Source organism: Haliotis rufescens, unplaced genomic scaffold (genome assembly GCF_023055435.1).
Source record: "Haliotis rufescens isolate VD_foot unplaced genomic scaffold, xgHalRufe1.0.p SCAF_17, whole genome shotgun sequence".
In the NCBI taxonomy this organism is placed as follows: Eukaryota; Metazoa; Mollusca; class Gastropoda; order Lepetellida; family Haliotidae; genus Haliotis; species Haliotis rufescens.
In genome coordinates, this window is record NW_025963857.1 from 20846332 (window position 1) to 20872435 (window position 26104).

At 40.3% G+C, this 26104-nt stretch overlaps 1 protein-coding gene across 2 annotated transcripts in view; it reads left to right on the forward strand.

Moving 5' to 3' along the window:
• LOC124133945 overlaps positions 1–26104 on the forward strand; it is a 216969-nt gene that overhangs the window by 119150 nt on the left and 71715 nt on the right. For both annotated transcript variants that reach the window (XM_046498547.2, XM_046498548.2), the window contains exon 5: positions 19698–19844. In XM_046498547.2, coding sequence (XP_046354503.2) covers positions 19698–19844 — 147 coding nt within the window. The remainder of the gene's footprint in view (positions 1–19697; positions 19845–26104) is intronic.

The window sequence follows — 26104 nt, forward strand, 5'->3', positions numbered from 1 at the left end:
TGATCTTAAACCTACACAACTGTATAAACACTGCCTCCTATCCTGTATATATATTCTTGTCAACCATACTCTGTACTTCACTTTGCTTGATAAGGGTGTTAGAACCTACAGCGTAACCATCGGCCATTTAACACAAGTCCTTGTAATTCTGAAAATCCTGAAAATAAGATCTGTTTCTTTTCAAATCATGATGTAATTACTAGAATGGCTTCAATAAGACAATGTTTGGCCCTTCATTGTGGGGCTCGCTACCTCCCTGTGAGGACCTCCATTGTGGGGCTCGCTACCTCCGAGTAAGGACCTCCATTGCGGGGGCTCGCTACCTCCCAGTGAGGACCTCCATTGTGGGGCTCGCTACCTCCGAGTAAGGACCTCCATTGCGGGGGCTCGCTACCTCCCAGTGAGGACCTCCATTGCGGGGGCTCGCTACCTCCCAGTGAGGACCTCCATTGTGGGGCTCGCTACCTCCCAGTGAGGACCTTCATTGTGGGGCTCGCTACCTCCCAGTGAGGACCTTCATTGTTGGGCTCGCTACCTCCCAGAAAGGACCTCCATTGTGGGGGCTCGCTACCTCCCAGTAAGGACCTCCATTGTGGGGCTCGCTACCTCCCAGTGAGGACCTCCATTGTGGGGGCTCGCTACCTCCCAGTGAGGACCTCCATTGCGAGGGCTCGCTACCTCCCAGTGAGGACCTCCATTGTGGAGCTCGCTACCTCCCAGTGAGGACCTTCATTGTGGGGCTCGCTACCTCCCAGTGAGGACCTACATTGTTGGGCTCGCTACCTCCCAGTGAGGACCTCCATTGTGGAGCTCGCTACCTCCCAGAGAGAACCTCCATTGTGGGGCTCGCTACCTCCAAGTGAGAACCTTCATTGTTGGGCTCGCTACCTCCCAGTGAGGACCTCCATTGTGGAGCTCGCTACCTCCCAGTGAGGACCTTCATTGTGGGGCTTGCTACCTCCAAGTGAGAACCTTAATTGTGGGGCTCGCTACCTCCCAGTAAGAAACCTCCATTGTGGGGCTCGCTACCTCCCAGTGAGAACCTCCATTGCGGGTGCTGGCTACCTCCCAGTGAGGACCTCCATTGTGGGGCTCGCTACCTCCCAGTGAGGACCTCCATTGTGGGGCTCGCTACCTCCCAGTAAGGACCTCCATTGTGGGGCTCGCTACCTCCCAGTGAGGACCTTCATTGTTGGGCTCGCTACCTCCCAGTGAGAACCTCCATTGTGGGGCTCGCTACCTCCGAGGAAGGACCTCCATTGTGGGGGCTCGCTACCTCCCAGTGAGGACCTCCATTGTGGGGCTCGCTACCTCCGAGTAAGGACCTCCATTGTGGGGCTCGCTACCTCCCAGTGAGGACCTCCATTGTGGGGCTCGCTACCTCCCAGTGAGGACCTTCATTGTGGGGCTCGCTACCTCCCAGTGAGGACCTCCATTGTGGGGCTCGCTACCTCCCAGTGAGAACCTTCATTGTGGGGCTCGCTACCTCCCAGTGAGGACCTCCATTGTGGGGCTCGCTACCTCCCAGTAAGGACCTCCATTGCGGGGGCTCGCTACCTCCCAGTGAGGACCTTCATTGTGGGGCTCGCCACCTCCCAGTGAGGACCTCCATTGTTGGGCTCGCCACCTCCCAGTGACACTGCTACTGATTCTGTCACTTTACATTATAAATGTTCTCTTGTCAAGTTAATTTATCTTTTTATTTCATCTCCTCTTGAAGTAACATTGTTTTATTTTAAATGAAGTGTTTCGGTTTTAAAGCTCTGTAAATTGATTAAAGTCCGAAGAAGTTGGTGCTGAGGAACATCAAAGCAGTTTACTCTGCTCTTAGGATGATTTGATTAAAGTTTAAATTTTTAAGAAGATATTTGAAACTTTTTGTCAATTTTTTCCTTCTCTCTCTAAATATGGCTAAATAAGGCCTGTATGTTCGAGTCGATGGTATGAATCGTAGGCTACACTTTAATCATTGTGTTCTGTGAAGCAAACACGTCAGAACGTGAACCAGCTGAACCGACACTATGGGCCGAGATTTGTGCTGCTCGCTGGCTGAACACTAGCCTGGAGGCATCCACTGCTCATGTAGGGAACTTTGGGAGATTGCATACGCTTTGCATCGGTGCCTGTGTTAAATACAGCGTGACTGCTGCATCATGGGTAGAAATACGACAACATCTCCGGAGTTGGAACAACTCCGAACCTCATTCTAAAATCAATGTGGCGAATTAATAGAAGCAATGATTTCATTATGAAGAGAGAATCGACAGGAAATGACGAGCCCTGCGATGGCCGTCTGGACAAAGAGTAAGCCTCGTCTTTGCGTTGCCGCTGCCCCAATGTCCCATGCACAGGAAAGTCTGGTTTTGTCACATTGGCAAACATCTGCACACTGTATCACTTAATGCAGCATATTACACACAAGCCCACTTTGTCACAGACAGACGCAAACTTCTTGGCCAGTTGTCAGGCTTTGTCAGACAAGTTACACTTTCTTGAAATTCAAGAGTCCAAGTTTGTTTCATGACTGGATGTGTAAGTTATATCAAATGGCAAATGTGTCGTCTGCCTTAAGAACAGTCGAGCTCATCTTACAGATCCTGATTTAACATCTTTGAAAGATGATTTCTTCATGGAATATATGTAGGATAATGGTGTAATTCTAAATGTATTATTTGTGTCTTGACATTGGAAATGTTAGAATTCAGAAGGAAGGAAATCTGTCATGTACAATCACATAACACTACCTATGTATGCCCCAATGGGTATTTTCAAAACCAGTTTTACATATACGTAAACTACGGTTGTAACGAACTCATACCGCTTAGTTTAGTTCACTACAACCGTAGTTCGTTATAAGTAGGTATACAGCATATATACAACAAACGCCCGGGACCATAAAACAGTTTGTTATATCTGTCCGTTCGTTATAAGTAGGTATACAGCATATATACAACAAATGTCCGGGACCATAAAACAGTTTGTTAGATCTGTCTGTTCGTTATAAGTAGGTATACAGCATATATACAACAAATGGCTGGGACCATAAAACAGTTTGTTATATCTGTCCGTTCGTTATAAGTAGGTATACAGCATATATACAACAAATGGCTGGGACCATAAAACAGTTTGTTATATCTGTCCGTTCGTTATAAGTAGGTATACAGCATATATACAACAAACTCCCGGGACCATAAAACAGTTTGTTATATCTGTCTGTTTGTTATAAGTAGGTATACAGCATATATACAACAAATGGCTGGGACCATAAAACAGTTTGTTATATCTGTCCGTTCGTTATAAGTAGGTATATAGCATATATACAACAAACGCCCGGGACCATAAAACAGTTTGTTATATCTGTCCGTTCGTTATAAGTAGGTATACAGCAAATATACAACAAATGGCCGGGACCATAAAACAGTTTGTTATATCTGTCCGTTCGTTATAAGTAGGTATACAGCATATATACAACAAATGGCCGGGACCATAAAACAGTTTGTTATATCTGTCTGTTCGTTATAAGTAGGTATACAGCATATATACAACAAACGTCCGGGACCATAAAACAGTTTGTTATATCTGTCCGTTTGTTATAAGCGTGTTCGTTATAAACGTAGTTTACTGTCTATCATATTTCCTCTATTAAGAGCCAGCTCCTATTAGTGAGTGAGTATGGTTTTACGCCACTTTTAGCACTATTCCAGCAATGTCATGGCAGGGCACACCAGAAATGGGCTTCACACATTGTACTAATGTGGGGAATCAAACCCAGGTCTTTGGCAAGTCAAGCGAATGTTTTAGCCACTTGGCTTACCCACCGCCGGCTTCTATTAAGGACAAGGTCTAGATGTGAGATCTTGAAATAAGAACCACGTAAATACATCAGTCATCTACAGCTAATGGTTTCTCCCAATTTCCTCTGGATACCATAAAGTGACTTCTGTCACAGATACGAAAGAAACAAGGGAAGCACCTTATGAGAGAAGTAAAGCTTTCAATTTTTTTTAAGGTAGACATCTTTTTGCGGACACCTGGTATCATCCCCATATTTGACAGTGATTCATCAACCCAAGCTTTTGATAGAGTCAGAATTGTACCATGGACTCCGCTTGTAGCAGAGATTTTATGATTATGGAAAGCGTTTTGTCGCTTTTAATTACCTGGTGCCATACATAGCTTGATTCTGTCTGTCTTGGTGTTTGCTGCCATGGAAATGTTATGACAATGTCAACAAGGCAGCTTAAAACATATTAAACATGTCTTTGTGGCCTGGTAGTCACAGTTAGAAGATTTGTTTGTCTGATGCTTGATTTCTTGTATGAGTAAAGTGTGTGAAGACTATCCTTTGTGTCCGTTGCTGTAGTATTGCAAGAGTAGGGTCCTGCAGAAAGTTGTTTGAACTTTCCTGTGCTCCCTCAGTCCCTCTCTCTCTCCCTCACTCACTCACCCTCACTCACTCACCCACCCACTCACCTTCCCCAAACCCTACTTAATCACTATACCACCCATTTCTTCATTCACTCGCTCCCTTGTCTCCCCCTCTCTGTCTCTCTCTCTCCCTCTCTCTCTCTCTCTCTCTCTCTCACTCACTCACTCACTCCTGTTGTCAACTAGACACATCAATATATCCAGCACTGACTGTAACAATATGGTGGCTCAACAATTTGAACTACAGATCTTCATCAATGCTCTTTAAGCTTACAGACGAGACAGCCAGCACTGGTGGGATGAATGTACACACCAGAAGTCTATGTTGGGTTGCCGTAAGAACTCCCAACACAAATCAATAGATTGCTAATGGAAGTTTAAGACAACGACATTGGAGTCCACAGTCTCAGGTACTGCGGTGACCCTTGTGTCATGGGTTTCTTTATCAACACATCCCACTATCAAAATAGTGTAGACACATCACATATTAAGGCATTATAAAACATACAATAGTGCTACGGAAATTAGAAAAAATCAATTTGTAGACATCGGGAAGAGCAATAAAGTTTCATGGTCGTGTCTGTCTTCAATGGGAGCAGATTTGGTAGTAGAATCCAATACTGGTGTTTGCTCACAATCATATCAACACTCAGGGGGAAATAGCAGAGTTTCCCCACATTGTTTTGTTTCCTCCAAATTGGGATGGAGACATATTCCGAAAGTAACATTTTGTCAGTGGAATTGAGTTTTATCATTAAGTGTGGAATGTCGGTGGCTTGCTGTGCCATTAGCAAGTGTTTATTGGTATTGGGATGTCTCTTCGGTCCTGGACGGTCATTCAGGGCTGATTCTCTACACCGGCAACTTCAGGGAAATTAATATTGAAGCAGACGGTCAACCTGCTCAGCAGCCATTTGCAGATAGGGAAGTCATGTTTCAGATGGAAAATGTCCCCAGCGAGACTTCAAGAGCTAAATCAACCAGAGAGGCATAAAATCATTGATTACATACTGTACGTACCACTAGGATACTTCCTCTGCCGCAATCAGGCTGTTGCATGCCGTGATAGATCGGTGGAATTGCGAAAAACGAATTAAATAAATCTTATTTGCTTCTCACTCCAGTGTTAGGTACATAAATTGCCTTGTAAGCATTTTGCAATTCAAACCATTTTCAGACGTAAAGATATTCATGAACAATGTCCACTTCCAGATATTTCAATTTCATCAACTGTAATAAGATAAAAGGGTTTGAATAAAAACTGAAACTATATGCAAATATTACCCAGCTGAATCCCTCTCAGTGATAAAATGGGACACTCCAAATCATTGACTTGGCCACTATGGTTAGAAAATATATAGGAATAAAACTTCTGATGAGAACATCTATTACCCTGTTTTCTGAGTTCATAATGTTTCAGAAATACAATGTTTATGAACTTTGTGTTCTTCCTAAGTATTTCAATTATATATGATGTAATAAAATTCATCGAAAAGAAAAACTAAATGCAAATAAAAGTTGTTTTAATTCTGCTCTACTAGTAATCTAATTACATTACCATAACAGAACCAGCCAGGCATTATAAATGCAGCATTCTTTCCAGTGTTAGCATTTCAGTCAGTGAGCATCTTCGCTCATCCAGCAGTGATTTTAGTATCGGCTGCTGATGCTACGGCAAAGGTCGAAGATTTGTATGAGTAATCAATAAGAAAAATGAAGTGAAATCTCTGTGTGATTTGTGTCCGACACTGACCCCCCAGGTACAACAGACTGATTCCCTGTCACATACAAAACATAGATTTATCTTAGATCCTGTATGTACTATGATGACCCTTGTCAAATGCTTGTTTCATGCCATTGTTGATAAATTGGCTGTTCTCTAATGCTTCATTTTACTATAAAAGGGCTTTGAGGGATTGTTTTTACCCATAAAAGGTAGTTATGAGTAGAAATGTCCTTTCAGTGCTTATTATATGGAATTGAGTAGAGACAGACAGGATAATAGTGTGTGAATTATGCATTAATATCACATTAGATAGGGGTCTATGATTTATTGTGTCGGTTGATTGAGGATTTTGTTGTTATATTATTGGAGAATGCTATATTTATAACTAATAGCTATAATCAATATATATTCATTTAATCATACTGAACAAACCAATGTGTAAGATATATAAAAATATTTCATGATCCCTAACCTTTTTTGGTCAGTATCAACAGCTATGACATGCTATTTTAGTGTCAACTGTGTTAAATCAAGACCACACAGAATATGGACCCAGTTGATTTCCCACTGATGTAAAATGTTAAGAAGTAAATGAATAAATGTTATCTGTCTGTTGGATAATTCTTATCATTAATCTAAATGATTTTTGAATTCCGTTTTACAACCATTTTTTAATTCTTTGAATAGAATTAATCAATAAAGTTTGAAACATGCAGTAAAAGCTTTGAGAACTCCAAATGTTGATACCAGCATGCATGCATGATGGAGTTTTGATGGGATAATTTTTCTTTTGAATGTTTAGGCTTTTTGAATGGGTATGGTAAAAAGAAATATCTTGATAGCAACTTGTGGACCGCCAGAGATCCAGTGATCGTAACGAGGCAGGTCGGATCACATTGATAAAAACCAGCAATGCCGAACATTACCTCTGAATCAATTAGGTCGTCTTTGAGCTCAAAGTACTTGATTACAGGAATATTTGAAAATTGTCATAGTGTGTGAAACTGAAGCATTGATTTTCTTTAAAAGGAATACAGACATTTAGTCTGCCTGTCATCTGGTTTGATTTGTGTCGTGGACCATAGCTTGTTCTCTGATCTGGTGCATCTGCTAGGTTGAAATAGAGACAGCCTTTCATCACCTTCATCCGAACCTCCATCACAGGAGAGTATACAGCCCTATATTCACCAACTTTATCGTGTTTACGGGGAATTCCTGCACATGATATCTCCTGCTTTCATGTGACACTTCATTTTGTGAATGTTTATTTTGGTTTCAGGAAATGATGTTCGCTCCTTTAAATGAAGAGTTTGTTGTGGATATTAGCTGAGGTGACAGTTGTAGTCAATGTTTATCAGGGATCTTTGAAAAAGTATATCTTACAAGATTATTTGGTTTGGAACTGGTTTGGATTCATACCCCACAGACCTAACAGTCTTTAACATTTTATCACTTTCTTTCTTAAGAAGCTTACCATGCTATTCAGCTTCTTCAACTTCCTAGCTGGAATATTGCTGATATGCTGCTAAAAGCAGTGTGAAACATGAGTAAATCTTGGAACAGGCAGGGTTATTGGCAGTGGTATTTGTGCTTAAACTTTTGCTTATAATAGTCGTACTGTAAACAGTGCTATGACTGGTGTAACTCCTGTACTTCACCTTACAGTAGACAGTGCTATGACAGGAGTAACTCCTGTACTTCAACTTACATTAGACAGTGCTATAACTGTCATAACTCCTGTACTTCAACTTACAGTAGACAGTGCTATGACTGTCATAACTCCTGTACTTCAACTTACAGAAGACAGTGCTATGACTGGTGTAACTCCTGTACTTCAACATACAGTAGACAGTGCTATGACTGTCATAACTGCTGTACTTCAACTTACAGTAGACAGTGCTATGACTGGTGTAACTCCTGTACTTCACCTTACAGTAGACAGTGCTATGACAGGTGTAACTCCTGTACTTAAACTTACAGTAGACAGTGCTATGACAGGTGTAACTCCTGTACTTAAACTTACAGTAGACAGTGCTATAGCTGTCATAACTCCTGTACTTCAACTTACAGTAGACAGTGCTATGACAGGTGTAACTCCTGTACTTAAACTTACAGTAGACAGTGCTATAACTGTCATAACTCCTGTACTTCAACTTACAGTAGACAGTGCTATGACTGTCATAACTCCTGTACTTCAACTTACTGTAGACAGTGCTATGACTGGTGTAACTCCTGTACTTCAACTTACTGTAGACAGTGCTATGACAGGTGTAACTCCTGTACTTCAACTTACAGTAGACAGTGCTATAACTGTCATAACTCCTGTACTTCAACTTACAGTAGACAGTGCTATGACTGTCATAACTCCTGTACTTCAACTTACAGTAGACAGTGCTATAACTGTCATAACTCCTGTACTTCAACTTACAGTAGACAGTGCTATGACTGTCATAACTCCTGTACTTCAACTTACAGTAGACAGTGCTATGACTGTCATAACTCCTGTACTTCAACTTACAGTAGACAGTGCTATAACTGTCATAACTCCTGTACTTCAACTTACAGTAGACAGTGCTATGACTGTCATAACTCCTGTACTTCAACTTGCTGTAGACAGTGCTATGACAGGTGTAACTCCTGTACTTCAACTTACATTAGACAGTGCTATAACTGTCATAACTCCTGTACTTCAACTTACAGAAGACAGTGCTATGACTGTCATAACTCCTGTACTTCAACTTACAGTAGACAGTGCTATAACTGTCATAACTCCTGTACTTCAACTTACCGTAGACAGTGCTATAACTGTCATAACTCCTGTACTTCAACTTACAGTAGACAGTGCTATAACTGTCATAACTCCTGTACTTCAACTTACAGTAGACAGTGCTATGACTGTCATAACTCCTGTACTTCAACTTACAGTAGACAGTGCTATGACTGTCATAACTCCTGTACTTCAACTTACAGTAGACAGTGCTATGACTGTCATAACTCCTGTACTTCAACTTGCTGTAGACAGTGCTATAACTGTCATAACTCCTGTACTTCAACTTACAGTAGACAGTGCTATAACTGTCATAACTCCTGTACTTCAACTTACAGTAGACAGTGCTATGACTGTCATAACTCCTGTACTTCAACTTGCTGTAGACAGTGCTATGACAGGTGTAACTCCTGTACTTCAACTTACATTAGACAGTGCTATAACTGTCATAACTCCTGTACTTCAACTTACAGTAGACAGTGCTATGACTGTCATAACTCCTGTACTTCAACTTGCTGTAGACAGTGCTATAACTGTCATAACTCCTGTACTTCAACTTGCTGTAGACAGTGCTATGACAGGTGTAACTCCTGTACTTCAACTTACATTAGACAGTGCTATAACTGTCATAACTCCTGTACTTCAACTTACAGTAGACAGTGCTATGACTGTCATAACTCCTGTACTTCAACTTGCTGTAGACAGTGCTATAACTGTCATAACTCCTGTACTTCAACTTACAGTAGACAGTGCTATGACTGTCATAACTCCTGTACTTCAACTTGCTGTAGACAGTGCTATGACAGGTGTAACTCCTGTACTTCAACTTACAGTAGACAGTGCTATAACTGTCATAACTCCTGTACTCCAACTTACAGAAGACAGTGCTATGACTGTCATAACTCCTGTACTTCAACTTACAGTAGACAGTGCTATGACTGTCATAACTCCTGTACTTCAACTTACAGTAGACAGTGCTATGACTGTCATAACTCCTGTACTTCAACTTACAGTAGACAGTGCTATGACTGGTGTACCGTAACTCCTGTATTTCAACTTACAATAGACAGTGTAACTCCTACCTGCACTTCAACAGACTTAACATAGACATGTCTCTACTTTTGTGTCAAAAGGATAAGACATGTTAAAAAGTAGTCAGAAATCGACTGTATGTATACATGTTGTGATAGAAGTCAATAGGTAGAAAACCAATGGATGTTGACCTGATTTTTCAAGAAGATTCTAGAATTATCATTATATTTTGCAAAATGATGACTGATAAATTTGGAATAGTGGTTCTGATTGTTACTCGATCTCCATCTACTGTAGTTACTGTGTAACAGTCACGTTGTTTGAGTGAAGTAACTAGTTCCATGTGGTATGTTTGCAGGGTTTTCACTGGGGGGACAAATAAACACCCCTGATGCTAATTATGTCCCAGCTTGCTAATGAAATAGCTGAGATCACTGGTGACCCTGGATTATACTCTGAGCCTAAGACAATATTGTGTTGATGTCCAAATCAATACATGTCCATTGCTGCCTTGCAAGTCATTTGTATTGGTCCGCGTTAGTATCAGCTCTGTGCACCGCGGGACGTTACGGAGCATATTGTCTTTGGGAATGAGTAACAGGAGTCACGTTAAACACGACTGGAATATAATGTGTGGGTTTTAAGGGCTTTGGCTACAATCATATAAAATTATGGCTAAGTCGTTTTTTGAATCATAATAATGATTGGATGCAGGCTGTTAATATTAGTTAATTTGTAAGAAACCACTCTAGGTTATTGTATGCATTTGTGTAAAGATGCTCTTGGTTAAAGTTATGTTTTTCGTATTCATATTTTAGCTTATACATAAGATAACTGAATCATATCATCAGTCAAATATTCCTTGATGGGTTAATTTCTCATCAGGGTGGCAGAAGTGGTGATGATTGAGACATTCTAGAAAGTGATGCATGTGGTCTCTTTGAAAATATGAGCTTGGTCATAAAATAACTGAATTGTATCATGTTTGGTCCAATATTCCTCGATTTGTTTTTTTTCTCATCAGGGTGGCAGAGGTGGTGATTAAGTCGAGGGGAATGTCAGAGTAACTCTCCATTCCTAAAAAATAATGGAGCAGCGGCCGAGGCCCATTATTTTTAAGGAATTGAGAGTTACGAGGATATTCCCCTACTTAAAACTCATCCCTACATTTGCACTTTGACAAAATATTCTGTTGTGGAAAATATTTGAAAAATAAACAAGAACTCTTTGTTGGGTGTATTTATACTGCGTGAGTTGCCATTGCATGATGCACAAGGAATGCGTTCTCTGCCTCTGTTGCAATAATAGGAAATATAGAGCCCCGAACAAGGATATATATATTACCTGATTTGTTTTTTCTCTTCAAAGTTTTAACTAGTTGCTATAAGTATGATTTAGGTTGTTGGTAACCTGCTCTAACACAAAATATATACATATTATTTTAAGCTTTTAAGCGTTATGCAAAATTATTTAAATATTTAATAGTTAATTTCACACCATACCTTCTTGTGCCGCCATAGCTGAGCTGGACAATTACACGTTCTGAAATCAAACGATGTGGGTTCAAACCCCGCTTGCAACGCATGTTTTCGAAAGAAAGAAAAAAGGAAATTATTCACTTATCAATAAATGCAAAAAAATTCAAATGTTGGTTCAAGATAATGTATAGTGACAAACAACTCTCCATTCCTGAAAAATGATGGAGCGTTCAAACAATAGAATGACGTCACAGATGTGTTTTAAGACATTCTGAAAAGTGATGCTTGTGGCCACTGTGAGCTTGGCAATACATAAGATAAAATATTCTGTGAAGATGGTTTTGTTTTTGTCATAATGATCATGTGTCCTTATTCAATATTTTAGCCTGATGAGGCCAGTTTAGTTGAGTCGACATGGAACGATTTTGTTCAGGTAGTTTACATGAGGAAAAGACCCATGAAGATCCGGGGTAGAATAGGTCTTCAGCAACCCATGCTTGCCGTAAAAGGTGACTTGTTGTAAGAGGTGACTAATGGGATCGGGTGGTCAGGTTCCCTGACTAGGTTGATGCATGTCATCATATCCCAATTGCGTGGATCGATGCTCATGATGTCAATCACTGGATTGTCTGGTCCAGACTCGATTATTTACAGACCGCCATCATATAGCTGGAATATTGCTGAATGCTGCGTTAAACAAACAAACATGAGGAAAAAGGCACTGCTTCAGCTTGCTGTGCAGAGTTACCTTTCTTAGCTGTACTAGGATCTGCTCTCTTGAACCACATTTACCTCAGTTGGTCTGTCAGCATCATACCCATGTTCATTGGTTTCACTGAAGTGGATCTGCGCATGGTCTGGGCTGTCATCCCTCATTTCACCGACACCTGGATCTAACTGAAACAATATAAAATTCCAACTCCCTCACTGATTTGGTGTAGTGTTGTACCCCAGCAATAAGTCTTCTCCAGTGCCAGCTTGACTTTGCAGGCTGTGATTATGCAGCTGACAAGTGACATATTGCCAACTTTACCAAATCAGCCCCGTTACCACACACTCAAGAGGTGTTTGGTAGAACTGCTGGCTCGGCTATTATCAATGGATGGCCAAATCACACCACATCATTCACAACATAATTTAGCCAGAACAAAACGAAAAAATGGCACTATGATTGTGTTGTTATTTTCAATTACACTGACTTGATCCATCTGACAAAGGCCTTAAAGAATATTAGATGTAAAACTCGGACAGCTCTCTTCTCAATAACAACAAGGCATGATGAAATTTTCCCTCGGTTCTTCTATGGAAGAAAATAGCTGTAATAGCTGTAAGATAACATTACCAGAAACTGGCAGTAGAGGTCGTTAATCAGAGCCTGATGAAGAACCATCAGCCTGAAAGTCATTACGTTTTAGATTCATTGGAAAGATTTCATCAGATATTACACAATTTTAATCACATTTCAAGTACTTTTTCTATAGGCAGACAGGCATCTTTGTTCCATAACAAGAGAAAAAAGGCTTTTGAGAAAGAAGATTTGATTTTTAATTGAAAATATAATACAGTTTCTGTAAGTGTATTAAATGTAATTTTTACAAATGTTGGTTTTGTTTCCTGTTGGGAATCTTTAGTTTTTTTACATCCGTCATTTGTCCTAGAATTTTAAAAAGTGAAACATTGATATTTGGTGGTATGTCAGCTATTGCCTTATTTTCAAAGAAGCTGATGTTTTTTTGCAAACCATATCCTTCAGTTGTCATGTTGTATCCCAAGCCACAAGTCACCTTACACACACAGGGATTCAGAGTGCTTGGTGCATTGTGTAGAATTTGCTTGGTTTGCATGTAAAACATGGCGCAAACAGGAATTCTTTAACTTTCTCTGTGGAGATTTATTATCCAGCACAAGTAATATGTCATATGTATTCTGTATTTGTATTAATGGTCAAAGAATTAATTTTGCATCAAATTAAGTGGCATTTCCGATATAAGATTTCTTGCAAGTAATTCTGGTGATACATTTGGTTGGAGACATACTTTATTATGCATTAAGGGAGTCTGTCACTGTTATTTGATGTTCCCAAGGGGCTATGTCAAAGTTACATGTTTTGGAAGGAGCTTTATTTCTTTATCTGTTGTCAAGGGATATATCCCTGTTACATGCTCTTCAAGGGATATATATCACTGTTATCTGATGTTCAAGGGGGTATGTCACTGGCTGTTATATGCTTTAAATGAGGTATGTCACTGCTAAATGCTGTTCAAGGGATCTTTCACTGTGTCATGCTGTTCAAGGAGGTTGTCAATGTCATGCTGTTCAATTGGTATATCTCTGTCATGCAGTTCAAGGGGTGTATATCATTGTTTCATGCAGTTCAAGGGGTGTATGTCACTGTTTCACGCAGTTCCAGGTGTGTATATCATTGTTTCATACAGTTCCAGTGGTGTATATCACTGTTTCACACAGTTCCAAGGGTGTATATCACTGTTTCATGCAGTTCAAGGGGTGTATATCACTGTTTCACACAGTTCCACGGGTGTATATCACTGTTTCATGCAGTTCAAGGGGTGTATATCATTGTTTCATGCAGTTCAAGGGGTGTATATCACTGTTTCATGCAGTTCAAGGGGTGTATATCACTGTTTCATGCAGTTCTAGTGGTGTGTATCACTGTTTCATACAGTTCAAGGTGTGTATATCACTGTTTCATGCAGTTCCAGTGGTGTATATCACTGTTTCATGAAGTACAAATGGGAATATATCACTGTTATGATTTGTTATGGGGTCTATCTCACCTATATCCTGTCCTTTTCCAACACCATGATTGAACAGTTTAAATGATTGCCATGTCCAACTGTCCCAACAATAAATGAACACAAACTACTAAACCTTTAAGTGTTTTATTTCTACCCAAAGTGGTCTTCAGGAACCATGCTTGCAGTAAAAGTCGACTATGCTTGTCGTAATAGGCGACTAACGGAATCTGGTGGTCAGACTCACTTATTTAGTTGATGCATGTCATCGTAACCCTCATGGATCGATGCTCATGATGTCAATCACTAGATTGCCTGGTCCAGACCCAATTAGTTACAGACCGCCATCATGTAGCGGGAATATTGCTGAGTGTGGCGTTAAACAACAAACAAACAATCTACCCGAAGAGCTCCATTATTGTAACAATCTGAAACAAGCATGTTTTTCATTCCCCATCTGTCGGATGTATCACAGCCCATATTAAAGACACCAACATGGTGCCTTAACAAAACAACAACATATTTAGTTTGTATCTATTAAACCTGAACTCACTCTTTCTGACCTTCTCCAAGCAGATTTCTTCCCGGACCCGCTGACAGCACACAGTGTTAACTTGTATTTCCCCAATCCTCTATGACAGTTATGACTGCTGGAGCTATAAACTATCATGTGGTTGCCCTCGTAAAATTATTCCTAATATCTCCTAGCCATATTGGAGGGCCCATGCTGTAACCCCAGTACTCCCCAGCATTAGGGGCAAATTAGGATGTATAGTCTTGGATCATGTTACATAGACACCCATAAACAAACCCCTCACTGCCCACCATGGAGTGGATATTTATCGAATTATAGTTGTGCACATATAAAAACCTCCCTGGCTTGTTATTGTAAGATATGTTGTAAGGGAAGCTGGTGTTAGAATCACTCAAGGGGAGAGGGAAGCGAATAATCGGCCAATGTGCTCACGGCTGTCGCGATCCCTGCAGTGGATGATTATATTTTTATAGCCATCTTGCGAATAAGTGCAACCGCTCATTATTATTGGATTACCGTGCTGGGAGTTGGTAGCAAAATGCCTTGTTAGTTTTATTTCCTGTTGAGAAAGTTGAAAATTGTCCAAACACATAAAAGAAATCTTATTACGATAGGATTGATTTTGAAGCGATCCTGCCAATTTTCGTAAGGGTTTTTCTCTCTCCATTGCCGAACACTGTCAAATGTTTGAATAGTCATGAAATCCCATGAAGGACATCTGTCTACAAAATAATGCCCTGTCTTAATTGTCTAATTATAAAGAAAAGAAATGAGGATGCAGGAAAATCAAGATTCATCAAGCCTGATTTGTATTTTCATCATTAAGTCATCTTGGAGAGAAACTATACCTTAGTAAAATACAATGAAATCTCATTAACTTTAACTGCAGTAACTTGATAAATCACTTAAGAGGATGTTTCCTCATGGTATTGCAGAATGAGTGTTTATTTGGGATTATTTGACCCAGTTAAACAAGAAGTCTGACGAGTCAATATTTCGGATTGGACTCGAAGTGTTTGGATACTGTTAGCTCACCTGGATCGAAGATCCAAGTCTTGGTCTGTTTGTCCGTTGTCTGTCATGCATCATCATTAAACATCTATCGATCTAGAGCTACTGAGCCGAGGAAGCTAAGACATAACATCCCGGCAACCCTCCCGCATCTTCACTTTCTCGCAAAATAGCATTTTTCATTAATTTCAAAATTCTGCTTCATTGTCCTGCAAGTCAAAACAAAGAAAAGGAAATTTACAGTTACAGTAATCTACAAGTAAGTTTTCCGATTAGTGAGTGAATATGGTTTTATGCCGCTTTTAGCAATATTCCAGCAATATCATGGCGGGGACACCAGAAATGAGCTTCACACATTTTAACCACGGCGAGAATTGAACCCGGGTCTTCGGTGTGACGAGCGAACGCTTTAACCACATGGCTAACCGACTGCCCAGATAAGCGACCCTTGTCACAGTCACCCGCTGGGGGGGGGTCTAGAAATCAACTGGTGAATCAATCCATATGGTGAATGATTTAACAATTTAAACTGTAAAGAAAACTGCAGGGTTCAACTTGAAATGAAAATAATCAGCCGAGTGCTTATCACTGAAATGAACTGTTCTCATTCATGTTCATAGCACGTTTATTGCTCCATAATTTAACAACGGAGATATATATGACCGGCCCAGTTATACATGACTTTATTGGTTATCAGATTTATCAGAAACTATGTTAAAACGTAAATAATATACCGTATTTGACGTAATAAGCGCCCCGCTCTAATAAGCGCCCACGGTGATATTTGCTAATATACTGGCTAGTGAACAATCCTAATTGGCACCCCTTCAGATTGATCAATGTACACAAGACTTATTTATTCGTGCATAAAATGTTTGTTAAATGCACCCTTAATTATGGGCAATTAAATTCTGGAAAAATATATCTGTCGTATATAAACATTTCAGGCTGTCAGCATAAATCATGAAATTTACGATCTTTCAACTCTGTTGTATTTCACCAAAAAAATATTCTAATAAGAGCCCCCTCATTCTAATTTTGATAGCGCCCTGGGCGCTTATTACGTCGAATACGGTACCTCAAAGTTTCGCCATTAAGCTCTCAGAAATGATAAGTGCTAGTCTCCAGAAACAACACTATGTGTGATTGGTTAATTTGATTTCGGTAGTCGAATTAGCAATTAATCACATGATCAGGGTTCCTCATAGGGTATGTCTTAAAGTCGAAGAAAAAGTAAATTTTTTGTTAATTTGCCTTTTGGCTGATGGCGTGACTCGTCTCCAAAGAAATATCAACACTGTATCAAATTTTGCAAGAATTATTGTGTGATTATTTCATACAAAATGATTGGCTAATAGTTTGCTAGTGTTCCCGATCTAATTTGCATAATACAGTACTCGTCAACCAATAAGATTGATACACATCAAGGTCAGAAAGGTCAACAACGATGAGGCACATTTCATTCATAAATTGTAGTAAAACGTAAATACGAAATCTATTAAGTGAAGTAGTCAGACTATCAACAGACTACCACAGACGGAACAAAATAAATATTTTAAAGAAGTTAGCGGCGAACATGTTGCATCCAGATAAATGCATTTTATGTTTCTATGACAAATTTTGTGACCAAATTCATGCAAAGTACTTGGAAAACCTACATCAGGGGAACCTTGACAACTGGTCAAGCTACTGGTCATTCGTTTTCAATAGCTGTTTGTGTTTATCAGAGATGATCTTTGAACGTTAGTGATATGGTTAGACTGAACTGGATTTCTTCTTGGTGGAGGAAACTGCAAACGAAAATTAAGCTAGATATGTGCACAAAATCTTATTTTCTTTGTTTTAAAATATATTGTTTTCTTAATAAATTTAAAAAAAATTAAATTGTAAATTATCTTCTTCACTATTTTAAAAATCTCCCCCTTTGGAGGCAAATCACCTCCATTTCAATGTCCAACCTCCCCCATTGCCATGATGAGGGGTTGACAGGTCCGTGACATGTACGTGCCGTAGATATCCATCAAATGATGACACCCATGATTGTCTTCAAAATAGAAGGTTATCTCTATTTGAGATAAAATAAGAAAATTGTAATCATGTAAAATAATTCTGAAGTGATTTCAGAAACATATCCAGAAATCCAATATTATGTGCGAGTCATAATTAATAATTGAGGCCAGAACGAGTTATTTGATCAACTCTTTACCTGATGGATCATGTCGGGCTCGGTTACTTTGTAGATTGCAGGTCATCGTACCCCAATAGCGAGGATCATTGCTCACAATATCAGTCACTGGATTTTCTGGTCCAGACTCAATTATTTACAGACTGCCGTCATGTGGCTCAAATATTGCTGAGTGAGGCTATAAATGACAAACTGTCACCAAATTTGTATTTCAGATTAATATTCCACAAATGGAGGTATGTCATGACAGTGTTTACTGGTGGATGTATCTACTAGTATGATCCACATAGTACAGGCCCATCTGTTGGGATTCCAGGTTAGAATTGGAACTCTGGAAGCTATGCTGGTTGTCTGAGGCGACTTAATGGATCAGGGCCTCTTGCACAAAGCGATCTTAGTGCTACGACTATTGTAAGCCAATGTTAAAGTATGTGAGTTACGATCATCTTAGCGCTAATATCGTTTTGTGCAAGTGGGCCAGACTCGCTGTTCATTTCATGTCATCTTACCCCAAACTAGCATGGATTGTTGCTCACAATATCGATCACTCGATTGTCTGGTCCAAACTTGATTATTTACAAACCACCATCAAGTGGCTCAAATTTGTAAATAAGATTAATGTTACACTAATGAAGAGATAAACCATGGTAGTGTTTATTGGTGGTTGTATGACTTCTATGATCCACATTATACAGGCCAGCAGGAACAGTGTAAAGGTGGGAAATATTAGTGGAACGTCTTGTAATCCCACCACATATGTAATGTCGTCCATGAGACGATGCTGACCTCACCAACTACACACAATGTATACAGAGACTCAAGGGGACACGGGTGGCCCAGTCGTCTAAGGCGCCGCGATTCGCTGTGCAGAGTTGCATCCCTTGGACGTGCTTGTGGGTTTTACTGAAGTGGTAAACGTCTGCGACCTGCATCACTTTAGGCTTTTCTCTCACATTAAGCTGACACGCCACAATATAACTGGAATACTGTTAAAAGCGGTGTTAAATTAAACCCAACTCACTCACTACAGAGACTCAAAGATTAGGATTAGACTTGTAATTCCTTCTTTTTCTGGTGACAGCTTTTGGGATCTTTTTGGAGGCCAGACTAATTTATTATACTGCTTTTAAAGATTTCCCTCGTCAATATGTCAAGAGACAGGCACTAAATGCTGGGATTGGTTTGAGCTTTCTTTACAGAATTACAGGTCCATAAGTGAAATTTTAATTGAGTAAAGATGTTTTGTGAAAACTTTTACACAATATTTAAGTGCTTTTCTTTCAGATTTTCAAAATTTAGGTTTTGCTAATCCTAAACTGAGGGTGTTAATTTGTCTGGCGTAAAGATATATATGTAACATGTTCTTGATTCTTGACCTTAACTTTTACTGTTTTTCTTAGGAATATAGGTGAAAGGTATACAAATTAACAATGAGTTGGCAGAAGGCAGTAATTATTGTGTAACATGAACAGGAAAAAATACTTCTTTGTGCATTTTGAATTTTTAAAAGGATGTCATTAAAAGTATATCAATTAGCCTTAGTCCTTTTCTTCTGTAGGATGGAGGAACAGTAGGCAGTTACTTGTTGTTACCTTGCATGTTGCTTGGCATTAAACGTGTCTGAGTGGGTTGTCCCCCCACACACACACACAGACACACAGATTCTTTCTATTTCAGATAATTGTTTTGAATCAACATGAATGAAACTATGAAACTTGCCAGAACATTGTCCCGATTTTATTAAATTAATATTGTTTTAAGATCTGTGCCTTTATTTTTCAGACTTTGAAAAGTATAAGGAGTGTGGGTCCAGCTTCCAGTGTGAGAATACTTGGTGTATTGATGAGGACCTGGTTTGTGACGAAGTAGACCACTGTGGGGACTACTCCGATGAAGCTGCCGACGGCCGTGCCAAGTGTCAGCAGGAAGGTAGGTTGTCTCCCCTTGACTTACTTAAATCTAACAATGCATGACTGTGTGTAAGTTTCAACAGGATGGTATGTTATGTTACCTTTAATTTTACATTCAACACAAGACATTGCCATATGTAGGTTTGGAAAAGAAAAGAAAGGAAGGTAGGTTTTAAAAAGAAAAGAAAGGAAGGTAGGTTATCTCCCCTTGAAATTTATATCACTTAACCCAAGACATGACTGTGTATAGGTTTGATTTATATTGGAGCAGATCTGTATCTAGTATGACTTAGGTCCTTTGGATTCTGGAGACATATTTGACAGCAGGATTTGCAGCTCTGTTTCCATTTTAGGGGCCGATTATTAAAGGGAGGGGGTCAGGGGAGGGTCATGAAAAAAATGTATAAGGACATGGGGCAGTAAACCAATAATATGAGGGGCGGTCAGGTAGCCTAGTGGTTAACACGTTAGCTCGTCACGCCGAAGACCCGAGGTCGATTCCCGACATGGGTACAGTGTGTGAAGCCCATTTCTGGTTTCCCCCGGCGTGATATTGCTGGAATATTGCTAAAAGCTGTGTAAAACCATACTCAAGAATCTGACTACAATAATATAACAAGCATTAGGGGACTGATATCTTCTCTTCCTCCTCCTCCTTCTCCTCCTTGTGCTGATTGGGCAAGTGTGGGTGTACTTCTTGAATATTTGACATTTTCAGATAAAGGGCCCAAGTCAGAAAAATCCTAGCGTGAACCCTGCAACACGGATGTATATTGATAATAAGAAATTAGATGGGTAGAAAAGGTCGTGGTAGCTTAATTGTTAAATGATCACTTGACTCGAACCTGTTCATAAACTTTCATCAATCATGTATGAAATTTTTTATCTGCCATATTATAGAGTTTCTTGATCAAAGAGAAATGTTTCAAAAGAAACTTTTAGAGACACAAATGTTTCATTGGAGTTTGATCAATTCATCATTGTGGTATTATAGATTATTGTATGGAGTGTGATTCAACAGGACAAAACAAGTGAAGATCCAGGGTAGAATAGGTCTTCAGCAACCTGTGCTTGCTGTAAAAGGCGACTATTCTTGTCATAGGAGGCAACTAACAGGATCGGGTAGTCAGGCTCGCTGACTTGGTTGATGCATGTCATCGATCCCAATTGCGTGGATGATGCTCGTGATATTAATCACTGGATTGTCTGGTCCAGATTCAATTATTTACAGACTGCTGTCATATAGCTGGAATATTGCTGAGTGTGGGGTTAAACAACAAACCAACCAAATCAACAGGAAGAAAATTTGCAAACGTATCCCAAGGAGTTTGACTGATTCAAGGAGAAGGCCATGAATCTGGCTGTACAACCTTGAAAAGGCCTAAGTTTCAGTCTGCCTTGAAAAGCCCCGAAAACTTGGATAAAGTGCTTTGAAAAACCCTCGACTGTAAAACCTATGGTTAACTGCTGTTGATTTATTTGTTGTGTTTTTATTTTTTTGATTATGCATGATAACATCATGTGCAAAAGTCTATATCATTTGATGATGATGCTGTGACAGATTAACTGTAGTAATATGAACGAATCTGGTGTTCTTTGACTTCTGTTGAGTAGTATGTAAAAGCGAAACGGAGATTTGTGGGCTTAAATATGTGGACCATCCAGTTGTTTCATATTTTTATAGTTAATCTGTGACAAGTGATTTCTTTGGGTGTGTAAGCATTAAATACACAAAAACCAGATAATATATATACTGTATTCGACATATTAAGCGCCCCGCTCTAATAAGTGCCCACGGTGATATTTGCTAATATATTGGCTAGTGAACAATCCCAATTAGCACCCCTTCTGATTGATCAATGTACACATGACTTATTTATTCATGTATAATACACACTCATGTGTTATATGCAATCTCTGCAAAATGCTGACCTGTATAGTTATCATGAAGATAACAGAAAAGGATCAGTAAAAACCAACATGAAAAACCCAGGTTTAAGAGAATGCCTGTTGACTTCATGAAGCCCCACTTATATTATCACTTGTAACTCGCAAACGATCACTTGTTTTTTTCCAAACTATGTCCGTATTTTACCTCAAACACATTCTGCTCTAAAATTAGGGAAATCTTTGAGAAAGATTATGTTGTCATTCAGTACTAGTCATCATGTGGTGCAGGTCTTGTCAGGACAAAAGGTCATCCAACATCCCTTCTGGCAGTCTTATGTTGGAGATGTACGAAGTGTGGCCACATTCTGGAAAGTGCGGGAGCCACAGATAATAGTGTGACTCAAAAAAAGAACAATTCTGCAATCTTGAAAATATGTATAAAACATTTCAGACTTCAAACGTATATATTATGTCAGAAACTGCAGAAGGCATGTCTTGTATTAGTGATATCAGTACAGCATCCCTTATGGCTGGGAGATAAGATAAGATTTATTCCATTAACATTGTTTAGGAACAGTTGCTGCATCACATCGATGGAAAGTGAAACAACAGTATAGACATTATTGTCGAGTACAAGACAAGTTGGGTAGTTAAGAACATAATGTTGTGGTATTATTCTTGTTGAGGGTGGCTTGGTTTCAATTTTAAATTGGGCTCAGTTTGTTTGTGGTCCATGACAAGTTGGCCATAGTTTGTGTCTGGTCAATGACAAGTTGGGCACAGTTTGTATCTGGTCCATGACAAGTTGGGCACAGTTTGTATCTGGTCCATGACAAGTTGGGCACAGTTTGTTTGTGGTCCATGACAAGCTGGGCACAGTTTGTATCTGGTCCATGACAAGCTGGGCACAGTTTGTATCTGGTCCATCACAAGTTGGCAATAGTTTGTTTGTGGTCCCTGACAAGCTGGGCACAGTTTGTATCTGGTCCATGACAAGCTGGGCAGAGTTTGTGTCTGGTCCATCACAAGTTGGCAATAGTTTGTTTGTGGTCCATGATAAGTTGGGCACAGTTTGTATCTGGTCCCTGACAAGCTGGGCACAGTTTGTATCTGGTCCATGATAAGCTGGGCACAGTTTGTGTCTGGTCCATCACAAGTTGGCAATAGTTTGTTTGTGGTCCATGATAAGTTGGGCACAGTTTGTGTCTGGTCCCTGACAAGCTGGGCACAGTTTGTATCTGGTCCATGACAAGTTGGCAATAGTTTGTTTGTGGTCCATGATAAGTTGGGCACAGTTTGTGTCTGGTCCATGACAAGCTGGGCACAGTTTGTATCTGGTCCATCACAAGTTGGCCACAGATGTGTCTGGTCCATCACAAGTTGGCAATAGTTTGTTTGTGGTCCATGATGAGTTGGGCACAGTTTGTGTCTGGTCCCTGACAAGCTGGGCACAGTTTGTATCTGGTCCATGACAAGCTGGGCACAGTTTGTGTCTGGTCCATCACAAGTTGGCAATAGTTTGTTTGTGGTCCATGATAAGTTGGGCACAGTTTGTATCTGGTCCATGACAAGCTGGGCACAGTTTGTATCTGGTCCATGACAAGCTGGGCACAGTTTGTGTCTGGTCCATCACAAGTTGGCAATAGTTTGTTTGTGGTCCATGATAAGTTGGGCACAGTTTGTGTCTGGTCCATGACAAGCTGGGCACAGTTTGTATCTGTTCCATCAGAAGGTGGGCACAGTTTGTGTCTGGTCCATCACAAGTTGGAAATAGTTTGTTTGTGATCCATGATAAGTTGGGCACAGTTTGTGTCTGGTCCCTGACAAGTTGGCCATAGTTTGTGTGTGGTCCCCGACAAGTTGGGCACAGTTTGTATCTGGTCCCTGACAAGCTGGGCACAGTTTGTATCTGATCCATCACAAGTTGGCCATAGTTTGTGTCTGGTCAGTTTGTGCTTCATAGTTGGATAAGTTGGGCATAGTTTGTGTCTGGTTCAAGAATAGAAATAGTTTTAGAATTATGCACCATACAATAGAAGGTGACCCAACTGCATCACCCCATGTCATACATTATTTCTTAAGAGCAAAAGAAGCTGCAAGTTCGTTAACGTCATTCATTTATGTTGAAGCAGATCAGTATCTAGTATGACTTAGGTCCTTTGGATTCTGGAGACATATTTGACAGCAGGATTGGCACCTCTGTTTCCGTTTTAGCAGCCCTGTAAGTTGAGACCAGTATCAGAGCAGCATGTCAGTTGAGACAGAACTGAAGCAGCACCTCTGGTCGCTTTCCTCCAAGTGATCTTCATGTCAGCCGGTCTTCGTGGAGGGTGTTCTGCCTCCATCGTGGTCGGGGTGTGAGCCGTTGACACTTGCACATCAAACGTTTGTGTAAAGTTTCAACAGCTTTTTTTTTTAAGTCTTAACTGTTGAAGTTTCTTGAATGAAAATTCTAGTTTTTGCAATACTAGGTTCTCCATCTGCTAAAAATCTCTGTCGCTGGTGAACCCTCTGACAGAGTACATTTGTAGTTATTCATATCTCGCCTTCCAACGTCTGTCACACCAATTATGCAACAAAAACGGAGCTAGATAACATTTCTTTTCTAAACCCTGCCTTCAATTACATCAATTATTGATTTTGTGTGCATCAGGGGTGAAAATTGATGCTGACTTTTTGACATTGTACGACTCACAGAAACACACTCACAGATGAATCTAGTTTTAAGGTCTTTAAAAAGTTGTCATTCTATGGTGAAAATAATCTTGTTTTGAAACAATGTACCTATAAATCATTCTGGGATGTTCAATTAGAGAATTTCTGGCTTCTATTTTCTTGCACTGCACGAACCTTCTCCTGCCTGTTCCTGACTCTCTATCTGGTATGGCAGACATGGTGCATGTTCACCTATCTTGTAATTGCCGTCTAATTACCAACATTCTTTAAACAATACTTCCTGTTGATGCCAGACTCTGACCTCGGCCACCAGGGGGCAGGCCGTTAAGGCGGCCATATTGCCGCCAAGGTAGATCATGGTACTGCCAAATGTAGAACCTTGATAATCAGGCTTGATGAGACCATGTTTGAAGTAAGATTAAAACAGAGCAGCAATCTCATTATGGACCCCTATGCTGAATGCCTGCATGGTGGTTTATCAGGCAATTAAGCCTGGGCACATAAGTCAGTGCATTAAAGACCAATTAGTGACTGTTGGTTTTGGCTAGGCGGCAGAAGTCATTCATCTTGGCTGGACCCAGAGACGGGTTCCGCTGACCACTATGGGGCCATAGACACTGCTAGCAGATGTCATTCATCAAGGCAATGCAACTATTGGTGGACACATGCACCATATAAATACTCTTCTTTTGTACCAGGCTCCCAGTGGGCATTTTTGTACAATAATATTCTTGATTCGTGATTCAACCACTTTTTCTGCAATGGTATTGATCTATGAATTGCATGTACCCATGTTCCATGGATGTTCTGCTGAAATTTTGCCAGTATAATTGTCTTCCATAGGTGTCAGGTGTCATTGCATCAATTTGCTCAAACCACATAATGAGAAATCAGATACCTTCTACGAGTTTTTTGGCATGTAATACTGTCAGAAAAAGTAATGTCATTGAAGACCCCAGGGTTATCTCATGATTGTGCAACTGTGACATAACAGCTAAGGCCAACAGATTCTCTTCTCTTATCAATAGGATGGAATAAACACAATCATTAATGTAGGATAGAAGTGACACTTGTGTTTCTTGGCTGCAGTCAGCTATGGTTTTGTCCATGACAGTGAAACACAAGCTGCAGTGATGGCCACTGCTTGCTGTACATGTCTTCAGCTTCTGTATCTGTAGTGAACTGAGGTTTCACTTGCAGCCAGGCTTGTCATACTCTTAGATCTCTGTCTTGTTCATTCTGTTCTGTTGTGCATGAAACAAAGACATCCATCATGATTAATAAAAACAATAATTGCTTTATGTTTGAAGAAGATTTTCAGGTTTGCAGAAGCCTCAGCTCACACAGCTCACAAGTGAACAGACAGGATGATCACACAGTGTCATGAGGGACCTGCACCCTGATCACAGTGTCATGAGTGGCCTACACCCTGATCACAGTGTCATGAGGGACCTGCACCCTGATCACACAGTGTCATGAGGGACCTACACCCTGATCACAGTGTCATGAGGGACCTGCACCCTGATCACACAGTGTCATGAGGGACCTACACCCTGATCACAGTGTCATGAGGGACCTGCACCCTGATCACAGTGTCATGAGGGACCTGCACCCTGATCACAGTGTCATGAGGGACCTGCACCCTGATCACACAGTGTCATGAGGGACCTACACCCTGATCACAGTGTCATGGGTGACCTACACCCTGATCAC